This window comes from Ruditapes philippinarum, unplaced genomic scaffold, assembly GCF_026571515.1.
Source record: "Ruditapes philippinarum isolate M1 unplaced genomic scaffold, ASM2657151v2 ctg5271_1_1_1_1, whole genome shotgun sequence".
Classification (NCBI taxonomy): domain Eukaryota; kingdom Metazoa; phylum Mollusca; class Bivalvia; order Venerida; family Veneridae; genus Ruditapes; species Ruditapes philippinarum.
Genome location: NW_026866924.1, coordinates 44,599 through 62,019, shown reverse-complemented (window position 1 = coordinate 62,019; position 17,421 = coordinate 44,599). Strand labels below are relative to the sequence as shown.

The 17,421-nt window shown below is 30.8% G+C and overlaps 1 protein-coding gene across 1 annotated transcript; it reads left to right on the top strand.

The window, feature by feature from the left end:
- Window positions 1–440: 440 nt before the first annotated feature.
- LOC132734218 (organic cation/carnitine transporter 2-like) lies at window positions 441–17,188 on the top strand. Its single transcript, XM_060720913.1, has 9 exons — window positions 441–593; window positions 11,186–11,482; window positions 11,840–12,261; window positions 12,969–13,193; window positions 13,498–13,632; window positions 13,958–14,043; window positions 14,703–14,820; window positions 15,338–15,410; window positions 16,026–17,188. The coding sequence occupies exons 2-9, from the start codon at window positions 11,192–11,194 to the stop codon at window positions 16,212–16,214; spliced, it is 1,539 nt and encodes a 512-aa protein (XP_060576896.1). The 5' UTR covers window positions 441–593; window positions 11,186–11,191; the 3' UTR covers window positions 16,215–17,188.
- Window positions 17,189–17,421: the final 233 nt, after the last annotated feature.

Below are 17,421 nucleotides of genomic sequence, written 5' to 3'. Positions count from 1 at the left end.
GGGGATTTGGGGGATAAATATAAATTATCTGGATATAAATTATTAGATACAACTTTTGATTTTTAAAATTTTTCCCCCGCTATTCCGAAAGGGACAAAACGATTTATTTAAAATCACTGGCGTTTTTTTCATTTTTTATTAAAAAACCCCTTTTTTTGGGAAATTTTTTGTTAGTTTTTTTAAAGCCTACTTTTTTTTTATTTTTAAAATTTCAAAAAAAAGGGGTTTCAATCCCGTCTATTTTTTATATCTTAAAATATATGGGCCCAAATCAACGTATTTTGCCTAGGGTTTTATCCGCCCCTTAAAATTAATTTTAAATAATTTGTTTAGTTAAATTTTTTTATCTAAACACACACATTAAATGAATATATGAAAAATATTGTTTTTAAATTAATTTTATCGTTTACACAAAACTTTTAAAACTGAGTTTTTATAAAAAGGTAAATTTAGGTAAAACTCTCTTTCAGTTATACATGAAATCAATGAAGCAAACAGTTAGTTATCAACCAGTAGTTACAACAAAATAAGCGTTTGTCTATCTATCACCCTTGAAATTGTTCATAATAACGGATTTTATCAACTGATACAATGTAAGTGGTTGTTTTGTGTACAGTTTACTTTTTAGAAAGTACCATATAATGTAAATGTGTGTAACTTGTTATTCAAATTTGTCATTAATAAAAGGAGAAGAACATTTTATTTAACTTATTTATTTACATGTTTCTCGATATACATCAAAACAACCAGTAAAACATATAAAGCAATCTGTTACGGTTGGTATTTAAATGAAAACAGCAATAAATGTTTCCGTTTATACAAACTGGATAATAATTATTATTTAAGCAGCTCTAATAAGTATGGAATTAGATATTGAATTACAGTAATTTTTCACTAAATAAAGTATCTAAGTATAGGTTAGAGTGCATATTGGGTGTTCTTCGTAAACAAGAAAGCTAAAAAGGAGCGGAGGTTGCGAAACTTGGTTTGATGATTGTTCATGACCAGCAACTGACCCCTGTTCATTTTGGACATTGGAATCAAAGTTCAATGTCACATTTACCTTGTAGGTTAAAACGGTTTCCGAGTGATAACTAAAGAATACTGAAACATAGGAACATCAAACTTGGTATGATGATTGTATATGACTAGCAAATGACCCTATTGAGTTTTGGGTCAAGGGATCAAAGGTCAAGGTCACATTGACATTGTAGGTAAAAACGGTTTCCGATCATTAACTAAAGAACGCCTAGGCCTAAGAACTTAAAACTTGGTATGATGATTGTTCATGACCAGCAAATGACCCCTATTGATTTTGTCAAGGGGTCAAAGATCAAGGTCACATTGACCTTGTATGTAAAAACGGTTTCCTATCAACTATTAAAGAACTCTTAGGCCCAGGAAATTCAAACTTGGTTTGATGTTTGTTCATGACTAGGAACTGATTCCTATTGATTTTGGGGTCAAGGCGTCAATGGTCAAGGTCACATTTACCTTGTAGGTAAAAACGGTTTCCGATCAATAACTAAAGAACAGTTAGACCTAGGAATTTTAAACTTGGTATGATGCTTATTCATGACCAGCTAATGACCCCTAATGATTTTGGGGTCAAGGGGTCAGAGGTCAAGGTAACATTGACCTTGTAGGTAAAACGGTTTCCAATCAATAACTTGACAACCCATGGGATTTTTGCCCTCAAACTTTGTAGGTGCATTGGACTTGACCAGTAGATGACCCCTATTGATTTTGGGTTCAAGCTATGGGCTTTTGACCCTCAAAATTTGAAGGTGCATTGGTCTTGGTCAGTAGATGATTTTGGGGTCAGGGGAACAAAGGTCAAGGTTGCATTGACCTTGTATTTCAAAATAGTTTTCTATCAATAACTGGACAACCCATGGATCCTTGACCTTTAGCTTTACAGATTTATTGCTTTTGGTCATAAGATGACCTCACTTGATTTTTTGGCGTTAAGGGGTCAGACGTCAAGTTCACATTGACCTTATAGGCAACAACCCTTTCTTATTAACATCCCAACCAATAGGCCCTTTACCTTCACACTTCACAGGTGCATTGGTGTTGGCCAGTAGATAACCTCTATTGATTTAGGGACTAAGGTCAATGTCATATTGACCTTGTATGTAAAGACCGTTTCTGACCAATAACTCAACAACTCAAGTGGCCTTGGTAGACATAATTATTTTTTATTAAACTAAAAATCCTTTTGGTGTACACATTTCAAGGTCTTATGTTATATAACAACTTGGCTGTCATTAATTAGGCCTACATGATTCATAAAATTTATGCATATATTATTTGGTAAGATTTTATATAACTTTGTCAAAAAATTGATGCACACAACGTTTGCGGTCACACGTACTTAGTGACTAGTCATGACCAGCAATTAACCTGATATTTTGGTCACGAGGTCAAAAGTCAGTCTTATAAACTGATCACATGACTTATTGGCTGCCGATAGGGGGCAAATACATGTTTAACAAACATATCTTGTTGATATATTAGGGAGGTTTGGCGAATAAATATAAATTATTTGGATATAAATTAGTTGTTGACATTTCTTTGAACGGCATCTGAAGGACAAAGTCATGCAACTTTTATGTACTGGCTGAAAAAAATCAGTCTTGTTAGTGTATAAAGCCCATTTGGTTATCTTTTTGAAAATTATTCGACCAAGTTTGGTCTAATACAGTCTATTTTATATCTTAAAATATATCGGCTAATCAACATAAACAATAATATTCAAAACAATTGAACCCGTATAATCTAAAACTACTCATAAATAGAAATAATTAAGAATCTATAATTGCTAATTATTATAAAAAGGTGTTTTATTCTGTCTCAAAGGGCCCCCTTTTCTATTACCACTTTTGTTTTTGAAGAATTTACTGTAAACCCCATAGCCTAAGAGCTTAGAGCAATTTTATCAAAACTTTTGTCAAATCTGAAAATTACAGCGGAGCAAGTATATAGCATGTTTGAAAGAAATATGATACTCTTTGCCTTTAAAGCGAACTGTGTTTGTAATGAATCATAGCTTAAAGGTAAAAATTTTTAAATCCTTAAAAAAACAGAATGGGATTTTTTTCGAAAAAAAAATTTAAATTTTGGTTACGGGGCCTAGGAAAATTGTGTTCCTGTGCAAAGAAAAAATATCAAACCCTTTTAAAAACCCCCCTTTTTTTTGTTGGGGTGACGGATTTTTACGGGGGAAAATTTTTAGTATTTCAATTTTTTTTAAATTTAAATCATTATTTTTAATTTGGGGGGGGGGGGAATTTTGGGAAAAATTTTATATAAGTTAAAAAAAAAAACCCAAAAATGGGGCAACCCCTTTTTTAAATTTTGGGAGATTTTTATTTTTTATATAAATATTGGGATTTTTAAAGCCATTATTACTGGTTTGTATTTTTAAAAACCCCGCCCGAAGGGACAAAAAAATTTCTTTTTATTACTGGGCTTTTGTTTGTATTTAAATTTAAGGGCTAATATTTAACAACTTCTTGTTAGTATATAAATCCGGCAATGTTATATTTTGAAATACATTCGACCAAGTTTAGTCTCATACATTCTATATTCTATATCTTAAACAAAAATCGGTCAATCAACTTATTTTGACCTTTTTACAGCATTTATATGGAAATGAAATTTGTTGAGTTGATATTTTAGTGTAACTGTATGAAAAGTCTGTACTTAAACATTTATTGATATTTTATCGTTTCACACTAACTATGAACTGAGTCGTGATAAAAAGGTAAAATAAAAATCTCTTTCAGTTGTACATAAAATCTATGAAGCAAACAGTTGGTTATCAACCAGCTGTAGTTACAACAAAATAAGCGTTTGTATATCTATCTCCCTTGAAAGTTTTCACAATAACGGATTATATCAATAGTTAAGCGAAAACAATGTAAGCGACTGTATTACATTGAGAGTATTCAGGTTTTCGTGGAAATTCTTTTTTATTCCCTATCTTTTGTTGTTGATAACCACAAGACTTCACCATTTATACCTTGATAATGATTCGCGTGATTACTGAAATAGTAAAATATCTGTTCAATACTTTTCATGCACCGTAATATTGTGGTATATGTTTAAAAATGTTAATATGACTATTGAAATGTCAATCTAATACAACGCATGTACTTTTTATCATTATTAATTTCCTTTTTCCTTCTATCTTAGTTTATGTTTTTCTTAAATACTAAACCTACCAGTCTTAATTATATTTTCACTATTTTATGTCTATCCAGTGACAATTTTTATTTTGATAAGAAAACAACAAAAAAACAAAAAAAAAAAAAAAACAAAAAAACAAACAACAACAAAAAAACAGCATTTATAAGTTTTTTTAATAAGTTAAAACAAATACATGAAGTGATTAAGTTTATAAATTATTAAATGTTCAATGTGTCATCAATATGTTCATGTGTTTGGGATATTGAAATACATGTTTGAAGTTCTAGCTTATGATAGTTATAACGAATGTTTTATCTTTCTGATACTATTTTTGTACTGTTTTGTTATCCTCTTACCTTTAAATAATTGATATTATATTGATTAATAAGAACAAATGCTTGCTTTAGAAAGTAGCTTGTCTTAATAACAGCTTGCCTATGCAATAGTGTAACATACTTATAAACTGCTTTACGGATAAATGTATATAGAAATTTGATAAAATGAATTAAATTTATTGAAACCTTTTAAAAATGAAACATTCAAACAATAAAAATAAACTTGATATTGTCAGAAAGATTATATACCAAAGTTATTTTGATATTTTGGACCTACTGTCACATTTTGTCATTCTGATTTGTCTATGACATAATTCAGTTCATGCGTTCATGCAGTAGTGTCATTAATGGCATCATTTATAAGGTTGCTCAAAAATGTTAAAACAAAGCGATAGGTAAAGCCGCATATGAAGCTAAAGGGACATGTGCAAGACATGAACATACAGACAAAGTCATTTATTAAAGCACGTCTCGATAAGATCATCAGTAACTGAAGTGACTATGATTTTATCGTTTATTGACTCCCAATATGCAAATAAAAATTGAATTCTAATGATTTCTGCTGTTTCGCTTTATACCTCGATGACACCATTTCCACGAAAAGTGACGGTGCGCTTGATTGGTCAAATCGTTTAATAATGGAATGGAACATAATACCGTTTCTTTCTAACAAAAGGCCCCCATGTTTTTAAAATTTTGGTTTTTAAAAAATTTTTTTGTTTTCAATTTTAAAACCTCTTTTTTTAAAATCCCCTCACAAAATTTTCCAAAATTTTTTTGGTTTTTCCGGCCCATTGTTTCCTTTTTGTTTTTTTAAAAAATCCAAAATTTTTTTAACTTTTTTGGGGGAGCCTATTCGGTTTTTTCCCAAAAAAGAATACCTTTGAACGGTTGTTTTTTAAAATTTCATGGAAAAAAAACCTCCTTAAAAGGAAAAAACCCCTTTTTGCCAAAAATTTTTTCCAAAATTTGAAAAAAATTTTTTAACCACATTTTTCCCGTTTTTTAAAATTTTTTTTGAATTTTTTTTAAAAAATTAAAGCCGGTTTTTTTTTTTTCTTTTTAACCCGGGGTTTGAACGGTAAGGGCCCTTTTGCATTTTCCAAATTTCCAAATTTCCTCAAAAGAAACAGGCTTTCCCCCGGGGGTTTTTAAAAACCCGGGGGTTTGCCCCCAATAAAATTTTACAATTAAATTGTTCTTTTTGGAACTTTTCTTTTTTTGGGGCTAATCCCCCATATAAACGGGTTTTTTTATACCCTTTTTTAAACCCTTTTTGTTTTTATTTTTTTTGGAATTTTATTTATTTTTCATTTTTAAAAAAGGGTTTCCCCCTTATTTTTTTTAAAAATTTAACCTTGTTTTTTTAATTAAAATTTTTTTTATCATAAAAATCAAATGCTTATTATTTCCTTTAGAAACCAATATTTTCCCCTTTTTTTAGAAAAACTACCGTAAATATTTTAAAGGGAAAAGAAAGTTTTAAATTTTCAGATGCTTTTTCAAGAAAAAAAGTCCCTCGGCGTAAATTTGAAAATTTTTTGTAAAACAAAAGAAAACATGTTAAACAAAATGGTAAACACTGACACACAATTCCTTGCGCGAGATTAATTGTCTTTGGATTTGATCGATTTGATCAATTTCCGACATGTTGTTTTACTTAACTAAATGTGTTGATATTTGTTCTGAGAATAAATTACATCTACTTAATCTTTATTGCTGTTTTCACTTATTTTTCAACTTCTTTTCTTGTTACTTCTTTTGATTACCAAAACAAATTATAGATATCATGGCGGCGTACTTCTTTTGATCTTTTGATTACCAAAACAAATTATTGATATCATGGCGGCGTACATATTGGTTTTGCTCCTGTCAAACATGATCTTGGAAAATGTGAATAAATTTGCGGGGTAATGAAACGCTTGTACATATTTTAAGTTATAGTGACAGAGCTTCCGTCCATGTTATTATAGCTCTGTGTACCGCCTCCGTGGTCGAGGGGTTAGAGTCGATGCTTTCTAATCCAGTTACCTCTCTGGCGTGGGTTCGATCCCCGGGAGATGCTTTGGTAGTTTAGCGCAGAGGAAGGTAGTTAAGTACTGGTGTTACTTTCAAGGAATGATGGTTAGGAAACTACCCGCCTATATGACTGAAATACTGTTTAAAAAAAGGCGTAAAATGAATCAAACAAACAAAAACAAATAGCTCTGTGCGATAACAAAGTCTATGTGATAACAAAGTAGTCTTTTGACTTCCATACAAGATGCTTAGTCACTGTGAGTGCGCTAATTTCCAAAAGGTAATATATGCAAAAGATGTTTCAGGTGAACATGCAAATGGGTAACCTTTTCGAATGAACAAGGGTCTTCAAAAATAAAAAAAAATCGAGAAATAAAAATAATGCTTTTCTGAGGAATAATGGGTCTTTAACCGTCAATAGTAAAATGTAATAACGTTACTGCTCGCATGTGATAAAAAAACAACTTGACATGAAGACAAGGTGGTTTTCCGCGGCTGTTCAAATATATCAATCATAGTAACATATTAATATAGAAGTGTTTTCACATTGATTATTATTTTAAAGGATACTGCTCATCTGACTTTGACTGAGGTAAACTTTATATATTATATTTCTTTCCATTTTAGCCCATTCAGTGCCCGAGATTCTTTGCATTTAAATCATTGCAACCTTTTATAATATTAGGTTCCCTTAGCAACAAAGTGATAAGGAGCAGGACGGCAGTGAAACATTGACCGACGCGTTAGATAGTTTTATGATATATATAATTATATAGTCTTTTTTTTTTAAAAAAAACTAAACATCATTGTGTTTAACTGTAGAATTCTAGTTTTGAAATACTTAATGTATTTGGTACAGAATTAAATATTCTACATGTATATATATGTACGTGTACACATGACTTAATGATAAGAACAGTCTCCAAAGTGTAACATCGCAAACCGTTTAAGTATACGTTAATGGATTTTGTCAAGATAAATGTATTTGTAATGTACCATTCTATTTTATGACAAGTTCCTTCAAAACTGTTTTATTTATTTTCTTTGGACTTAATGACAAGCCATGAATGATAGCGATTAAATAATGATTTTAAAGTATTTTAGATGTTCATCACCTAAAGAATTCGCAAGTAGCGCGTAATTTGGCATAATATGAATAACACACGGCCGTGGTTTGTGAGTTACAGTAAAAATATAATCTCGAGCCGAGTGTTACAGTATGTTATAGATTGATGATATTTTTTCTGTTACCCAAAAACCCATGTGATATTTTTATTACCCCGAACTATAACTGTGATGATCTTTTATAATTCTTATTTTATTTTCTTTAGAAAGTAGATCATTTGACCAGATTTATACTGTTAAAAATACTGTTACCCTGTAACAGTACAAATTTCTTAGTCACATTTTACAGTAAAAATAACTCCCAGTGGCCTATATGGAAAATTAACATTACATAATTATTGAGAGGTAATAATGTTTGTTATAAAGTAGCAAAGTGTAAACCATGAATAATTTGTAACCCCTTTGTTAAATTTGTGTTCGAAAAAGAGATATATCAATTGAATTTCTGTGTCGTATAATTTAACAACATATTAATAACGTTTTATGACTTTATACCTTGACTAGTCAGACTTACTGATCAGTTTTGAATGAATTCAGATAGTCATTATACAGATGGTTTTCTTTTATACGTGACAGGCTGTCACTGATGGTTTGCTTTATGAAACTCAAATGAGGTAAAAGCCCAAGAACATAAAATTAGAAATTTTTAAAAAACAAATAAAGTGAAATATTTAAAATGAAAATAAAATTTATAAGAATGACAAAGACATTCTAGTTAAAAATAAATTGAAAATCGATAGTTAGTACAATTCATGCAACACTTTTCTCTTTTGGGTCATTTTGTACAATGAAAATTATCATTATGAAGCAACGTGAAGAGGGGATATTTTGAAAATTTGCACAAATGGTATACAAATCTGGGGAAATATATCCAGTCCCGTCGTATACAAATAAACTCAGGGGAGTCCTTTTATAATCTAATATAGAATGGGCATAACTTCAAATAAATAACAAAAGAAATAACTGAAAGACTTAGTCCTCTTTTAAAAAATTATTTAATAAAGTTCGTTTTTCATTTTCTTAATTATTTATATATATATATATAAATTCAATAAATAATAGTTTTACTTAATTCGAGAAACCATAGCTTTTAAGTTGACCATTTTTATCAGGACGTTTTCGGCAGTTTTCATACAGACATACAGACATATAGTTCAATAGAATTTCTATATTAAAGGGAAACAATACCTTATTTGTTTTTATTTCCATGAAGCTTACCTTCGTTTTAGTCAATATGCAAACTTTCAAGAACGAATTACGAGCATTTTTTTTCTTAAAAATTGCCGTTTTTAGGAATTTTAAGTACCTTTATTTTCAGTAAAATTAAAACCAGAAATAATATAAGGAATTGCATGTTATTATATACTGTGCTCAACAATTAAAAAAAAGAACATAATCAAGTGGTAGAAATAAAAATTCTTTGACGTATGTATAAGTTATCTGCTCTTTAAATGACCTAAAATAAGTAAAAAATTCAATTCTGATTAAGGGACAGATAACTCAAAAAACGAGAACGGTGACCCAAATTATTTATCCCTTTATAACAACTTGCCAAGTTTAAAGAACCTCTATTGAACAGTTTTAATTTTGCCTATATGTCTATATCAGAACTACCAAAAACGTTAATTGAGATGTATATTTATTTGTATTTTCTTTAACCCATTACTTCTTGAGCATTTTGTAAAAAATGGTATTTTATTAAAATAAAGTAGACATTTTTTTCTGACACATTTACGATATGATAAAAACCATTAGATAACTGTCGGCGAATAAGTCTATACATGCGATAAGTTCGGACTAATATCAGCCAGTACATTCGTGTCGTCTGTTTCAGCTATTCAGTCCGTACATTTTTTTCGAATTTCACCCTAAATAAATTAGATAGTGTTGTTCAGAATGAAGTATTGCAAAGTCCGCAGTTTAATTTATTTAGCATGTTTGAAGTTGACCGATTTAATGCATACAAATACAAAATGTAGGAGGTCATTGTTACTTCAGCTGTCGGTGTCTGTCAGAGTATGTTGCTATTGCACTTATATAATACCCATGGTGTACTAACATATATAAACAACCAACATATTCACCCTTGTAAAAGAACAAAGACGATTACATGTTCAATCACAGACAATCAATTGTGAGCACACAAGCAAATGGTATAATTGGTATTATGTAAAAGTATAGCTTATCCGTTTGCTGCTTATTAGTGGCTTGGTCAAGTGTTCGTTAACCGCATTTTAAGAGCTGTAGGAATGCGATAGAAAAACGGAAAAATACCCTACAAGATTGTTCATTATGTAATAAAAAATGTGAATTATCTATTACAAATATCTGGTCCACCGATATCGTAAAAATTGCTTTACTAATCAACATTTCTTTTCTATTTTTGATAAACATATAAATTTTGTTCGATACCTGTAAATATGAGAAATATTTTACTAACATTCCCTCTTTTTGCATATAAAATAATGTACTATCCCCTTATATTGTGAAAAGTTTTATGACTTGATTTGTAATAATTTAACATAAATGACAGAAAGGTATATTATTATAATACAGAAAAAAACATTAAACGTGATACATTTAAATTGCCTTTTACTTCTGTTTTATATCAATTTGAAAAAGACGGCTTTAATATTTTCCTCCATTTTTTTTTTCAATATGGAGTTAATTAAATTAACTTCTAGTGTAAAAAATGCCCTTCTAGTGATGCGCTTTTTGATCACTGAATTTTTTATTTCGCATATCTGTTTTAAATATGAATTCACGTTGTAAGTACTTACCGCTTGAAATCATTCCAAAATTACTGTTTTCTGGGTGACATAACTTAAAATCACGTCTATTAAAGCATTTAAGTAAGATAAATTGTAGTCTTTAGTTATTGCGTTTTTGTCCAACGCAGAATGCGCATGCGCGAAATGCAACATTTGTTACAAAGGAAAACTCGTACTGTTAAAAGGTCTATACACATTTCATCATGATTGACTGTTGTGAATCCATTGCCTTGTTAAATTTTTGTCTCTGCTTATGTTTTGTCTAATATAAGAATGTTTGTTAAACATGAATTGTTTCGTTAAATTATTTCTAATGCTTTTTTCTTTATGTCTAAAAATTAGCGTTTTGTTCCTATTATTATCTCTATGCTTAAGTGAAGACTATTTTAATACATTCATCGTTTGATTGGTGAAATTATTTTCTTGGCATATGTGTATGCCTAAAATGATGTAATTTTTCTAATTGATCATTTTGTTAATCAAATGATTGTCTCAGATTATTTTGATACCTAAAATGCAGAAAGTTATGTTAAATATACATCGTGTTGTTAAATCATTATAACTACATATATTTATATCAAGAATCCAGAATGTTATAGATCTGTTTATATGACTGTCTTAGCTTATCTTTATAGCGAAAAAGTATAATGTATGTGCATATATACGGTTTCTTTGTACTGGTTATCTTTTCTCAAATAAAACATGCCCACATGGCCGACATTTTCATTTTGTCTGTTTCAGACGACAATGGGTCAATTACAGCTTGAAGATCTTCTGGAACAGAGTGGTGGGTGCGGAAGGTACCAAATCATTTTGTGTTTTATTGTACATTCAATGAAAGGCATCGTATGCTTCAGTATGCTATTCATGACATTCGGTGCCGCCAAACCAGATTGGTGGTGTGTAAACGACTTTGATGGTTTGAATGTTACGTACACGACGGACATGCCGCAATATAAATCCTGTGTAGCAGCAAATGGAACATCTTCGTGCACTAAATTCATATTTGATGACTCAATGTCTACCATCGTTACGCAGGTAATTGCAGAAACAACACGTATTCATATATTTACTTGTTAAATTTAAATGATTTAGATATGATTTACTATATTCAAATGTTTTGATATGTAGACTGCTTTTGACATTGTAGCTATTATATTGAACTACTTATGTCGTTTATGGACAGCATCAATGAATATAAACTTACAATATTAGTAGGTAATTTTTGTGACAGTTGAACATTATTATTGTTCTTTACTATGTCATGCTCGTGATGGATTCTCCTAAACGCTTTGTATTTGAATTTCATAAACTTGTTAAAAATTACATAATTATGCCTCATTAAAGTTTTTCATGCAAAAAAAAATCTTCTTTTTTCAAATTGTGTTATTCTAGTGGGACCTGGTATGCGACAAAGCTTGGGTTACTTCAACCATTACATCAATCCAAATGGCAGGGGTTTTAGTGGGAAACCTTGCATGTGGCCAGGTGGCAGACCTTATCGGAAGGAAACCTCCACTCTTTCTCTCATTATTAGCATTGATTCTGCTCAACGCTTTGACTGCCTTTTCAACAACATGGACAATGTTTGCAGCCGTTCGTTTCTTCATTGGTCTTGCAATGGGATTCGAACTTACAGTTCAATATAATTTGATGGTAGAGTTTGCACAGGCCAAATGGCGAACCTGGGTTGTAGCAGTACCTTCATGGGCAATAGGAACATTATTGTTCGCTATGGCTGCATGGCTCCTCAAGGATTGGAGACATTTACATATATTTGCAGCTGTCTACGGAATTCCATTACTGGCAAGCTACTGGTGCGGATCTGGTTTAATTGTCTCTATTTGTCTTTCTAACATGATAAATAGAATACAAACAAGTGTCTGTTGTTATCAAATTTATCAGGATCGGCACGAAAACATGAAGGGCCGCGAAATTCTTTTTCTCTACCTTGCCTGATATTTTTTATAATAACAGACACAAGCATGCATGGTATTCTCTATTTACCCCTTCACTGTTTTTTTCTTTGACGATTCGTTTCGCACGAAAACCAATTTTTTTCAAACATATTTGACTTTTGTCTTGTTAAACAGAAAGGAACCATTGGTACACTGTACGAACACTACGCATTATGAAGGAAATTAGCATTACTACTTACACAAAAGTCTTTTTTTGAAATTACAGAATATTTGTATATATATAATAAATTCGAATGACATACGTAGTCCGCTTTTAAGTGCAATATCTTTGGATTTTTCACAATGACACTGTATATCTCTCCCAGTTTCTTTTCTTTGTCACAGAGCTTTCGCCGTAAGTAAATACTGTGTTCATTGTATTTTTGTACAGTTATAATTTAATGTATGGGTTCATTATGTTTGTCTTATAGTTCTGTATTCGGTTCCATTTCCCTTTGTTTAAGAAAGTGCTTATCATCAAAACACACTTTTGAAAAGGAAACTCGTGCTTAAAATTATTTATGGATTCCATAAACGCATGTAATTTACTGATCTTATATACAAAGGTTTGTTCCGGAAAGTTTTCGATGGTATGTAGGGCACGACAGAATTAGAGATGCCGAGAATATTATCAAAAAGGTAGCTAGAGTGAACGGAAAACCAGCACCGGAGATATTTTCGTTGAGGAATGACATCAATGATACACACGACACAGATAAGAAATATACATTTTGGGACCTAGCAAATGATAGACAACTGCGTAAATATTCGCTTCTCCTTATCATTGTTTGGTAAGTATTTAAGTTTGTTTCGAATTCAAAATAACAGTAAGTAGATGAACTTAGTAGAGATATCCTTATTGGCTTCATAAGTATCGATAATGAAAACATTTTCCATTTTAAAATGAGAAAATTTCTAGATAAATATGAACAGACAGTTTAAGCCTCTGAAACATTGAAACACTGCTTTATTAGATTAAGACCTTCAATTAAATAAAACAAATGAAATTGTGTTGAAGTTTCTTTTATGCTGTACTTACAAAAATTGTCATTTCCCTAAATTAAAAATGTGTGCCTCATTATAAATTTTTTTAAGGATCACGCTTGGGCTTGGAGGATATGGAATCCAATATGGGATAACCGATCTGTCTGGAAACCTGTTCATAAATATATTTCTATATGGTTTGATATCAAGCCCGACGCAGTTTGTTTGCGTCTACCTCCAAAACAGGTGAGAACGTTATAGTGTAGTACAAACAACCAATTTTGCTGTTGTTGCTCTTTTTTTCTTACGATTTTAAGAAAAACAGCCAGTCGTTCAAAAATATGTTTCTTTTGGTATTGCAATTGTTTTTTCATTTCCAAAAACATTAAATTGCTATAAGTTATTCCTTTTTGAATATTTCAATCCCTTTCTTTTTTAATGTTGCGCCTTTTCTCTTTTGACTATTAGAATATTTCTAGATGTAAATGAACGTTTGAAATCATAGCACCTGTCCAGATTCCTCATGATCTGTGGTCACAAATATTATCATTGAAATTCATATATATTTTAGATTTGGTCGTAAGAAGACAGCCATAATATTTTACATCATAACTGCAGTCGCTTCATTAACAGTAGCAGTTGCTTATCGTTTCAGAGGTAACACTATTTTCCAATAGTAGGATATGACTCAAATATTTGAGCCATGTCATGACAAAACCAACATAGTGGGTTTGCGACCAGCATAGATCCAGACCAGCCTGCGCATCCGCGCAGTCTGATCAGGATACATGCTGTTCGCTATCAGTCTGGTACTTGTAATAGGGTTTATAAGCTAACAGCATGGATCTTGATCAGACTGCACGGATGCGCAGGCTGGTCTGGATCCATGCTGGTCGCAGACCCATTATGTTGGTTTTTGTCATGGCACGGCTCATTTGTTATTGAAACAAGCATTACCATGTCAAGATCATCTGTATCTAACGAAACGTTTTGTACTAAATTAACTGCCTAATTATGAATTATTGAAGTTAACATCAGTTTTCAATTTTATACACCATACAAAAAGCATACTTCACTTGATATGATATTTTGACATGGATTACTTCTTTTAAATGGGGAACGATGCGTTCATGTTCGTTATTATGTCAATATTAAAACGAGTAAACTTGAAGTAATTCAATTATAACAATTTATGATCTGTGACATATTGGTAAATAGATAAATGTACGCTAAAAGCATTGAGCATAGCGATTTATGTATCACTATTTCAAGGAGAACGCAGTTACTATTTTATGTTTGTTTATTCATCATTTTAGATTCGCTTGTCAGAGGTCAGCTTACAAATTCTGCTGCAATAATTGCACTAATAGCAGTAAACACTGCCTGGTCACCAATTCAGACATTGACAATAGAAACTTACCCTACAGTTGTCAGGTAAACTACGTTAGTGTTTATCATATAGTCATTCATTAAATAAATGAAATAATACGTTTCTTGTTATTATTTTTATGCACGTTTTTTGTTTCTTGCAGAGGGGGAATATTGAATGACTTAAATTTTGCAGATACTTGTATACGAAAATATGAGGCATGTTAAATTCAATGATGTTAGGATGTCAGTGTCATATATATGACAGACCCAAAACGGAATGGTTTAATATAGCTTATAAAGATACAGTCACAATAACTAACTCAACAATGACTGAAATATAAAAATACATGCAGTGGCTAGCCAGAGGCGGACACATCAGTATACAGAGGCGGGGTTATTAATACTAGACTCCGAGTGGCCACTACAAATGACAAGTATAAATATGACCTCTTCCACAAAATAGAAGTCAGTACTTAAAGTTTGTGATTCCTTTTTTTTATTACTCGTACCCTGTATGTATGTATGTATCACAGTAAACCATCAATTCTAACAACTAATTTCATTTCATCATATATTTTAGAAATATTGGTTTTGGGCTACAGAATACAATGGCCAGATTAGGTGCAGTAATCGGCCCACAGCTTGTATTCTTGGTAATTATTTCTGCTTTTGTTTTATTTTTACATGCCATCCATCAGTGATGATTATAAGAAAGAAAAAAAGAAGAACTTTTATTTGTACTTAAGTCCTAAGAAGAAGTATTGATACAGCATCAATATATATATACAAAAAGCAGAAACATGGCAATACGTGACAAGAAGTCGAGATGGCATGTGTATTCACGCAAAATAATTCTGGTGAATTGGAACTTTGAGACTTTGAGCTGGAACACGCTTAGTGTCTTTATAAAATTACCAAACCAACAACTTCAGTAAAAAAGATAGCGATATATACATATACATATCAGTACATATCGTATTCAATTAGATGCAGCATAACAGATGGTCCGATGAATTTATCAGCTACTTTATTCATTTTAGTACATGTATTTGAAATCAAATAGGTGTACAACATGACAAATATGTTTCCAGAAACACTTTGTGTTCTTTTGTCACCAGAGTCTATAGACCTCTTCTTAAGAGTATGATGTGGATTCAAACAAATAATTTAAACATCATTTCAAGCTGATACAAATCATTAAATTATTTTATTATATCATGCAATGACAATGCAAAGGATGTAATCATTACTTTATTTGTTTATCTTAGGACACGAAGATAGCTGGGAGTTTGTATTGGATATGTGCTGCTGGTACGATAGTGTCAATTTTCCTGACAATACCTATACCGGAAACGTTTGGTATAGATCTGTCGGACAAAATTATAAAGCCTTTAAGTTTAGAAGAACAATCCTTGCAAGACAAAAGTGAAAAAGAGAACTTGACAGAGCAGCCATGAAAAATAGAAATTCAATCGATGAAACGACACATAATCAAGTACTATGAGACTTTCGATCAGGTGTTCTTTAGATAAGCTTTGAACTTGGCAAAACAAAAAGAAATAAGAAGAATACAATGGAAATCATAATGTACCGAATATTTAAAACTTGACTTACAAAAGTTTTCAATTGCAAATGGTGTAACTGAAATATAGGCAATGGAAAATAAAATGCATAAAACATCGTTCTGTTTGATAAAATAAACTTATTAAGTTTTTGCAACTATTCCTAGAATATTTAATATAGTTTTACTTCGCATTTCTAATAAATATGTCCACTCTGGTATCAAATTCTTTTTAAAGAAATACATGTATGTTGTCATGTTTTGCTCTGAATAATTCTTAAACATTTAATCCAGTCACTGGAATTGTTTCAAAATGCTTATTATAAATGCACTTTTCGCAGTTATATTGATATATTAGAAAATATCTTTAAAACCACTTGATAATAATTAATTCTGTATCAATTTCTGTAAAAAAAATGCATATCTTCTATGTATTATAAAACGATTATTGAGACACAGCAGACAGGTCAAAGAATGATAGGTCAATTTATTATGTAACGAAAATAATGTTTACCGTTAATTTGTATTTATTTTTTATATATTTTGTGGTGTAATTTGCATATTTACAGTGTACATATTTGTTCAAAACATATTTATTACTGAGTAAATAAAACAAATGCAAAATCACATTCACTGTGATCATAATATAATCCTGTATTTATAAATTTTATTTTTGGACACATTGGACTTTTGGGCTAACGAGCTGCTATAAACTGAGCTCCGCATACAAAGATATAAGTGTATGTTTAGTTAAAATATAGTTTATTTCAAACAACTTCACATCATATATACAAAAAGTAGAGGTTTTGATGCTAACGCATCAAGTCGCCGGATAGAAATATGATTGTATTATCGTAAACATAAGAAAATATCAGTTTAATGGTTCGAGAATAAAGAAAAGAGGAACAATAAGTTGAGTAATGTTTATTCATAATAAAACATAATAAAACATCATATTTGAGAAAACTTGCTTAGCATTATTGTCAAGAAACTGATATCATTTTAAAATAAGCAAGTGGTTTGGAAATATTGACCTGAGACTTATTAATTTTCTATTTTAAAAGACAATACCAATTTTCAAAAATTCAAAATAATGGTTGTTT

What these genes read in the sequence shown, in the direction of transcription:
- LOC132734218 (XM_060720913.1), top strand. Translation starts at nt 11,192, where the DNA reads ATGGGTCAATTACAGCTTGAAGATCTTCTGGAACAGAGTGGTGGGTGC. An exon ending in TGTCTACCATCGTTACGCAG is followed by an intron (nt 11,483 to 11,839) that starts GTAATTGCAGAA and finishes GTGTTATTCTAG; the next exon opens with TGGGACCTGGTATGCGACAA. An exon ending in CCATTACTGGCAAGCTACTG is followed by an intron (nt 12,262 to 12,968) that starts GTGCGGATCTGG and finishes TTATATACAAAG; the next exon opens with GTTTGTTCCGGAAAGTTTTC.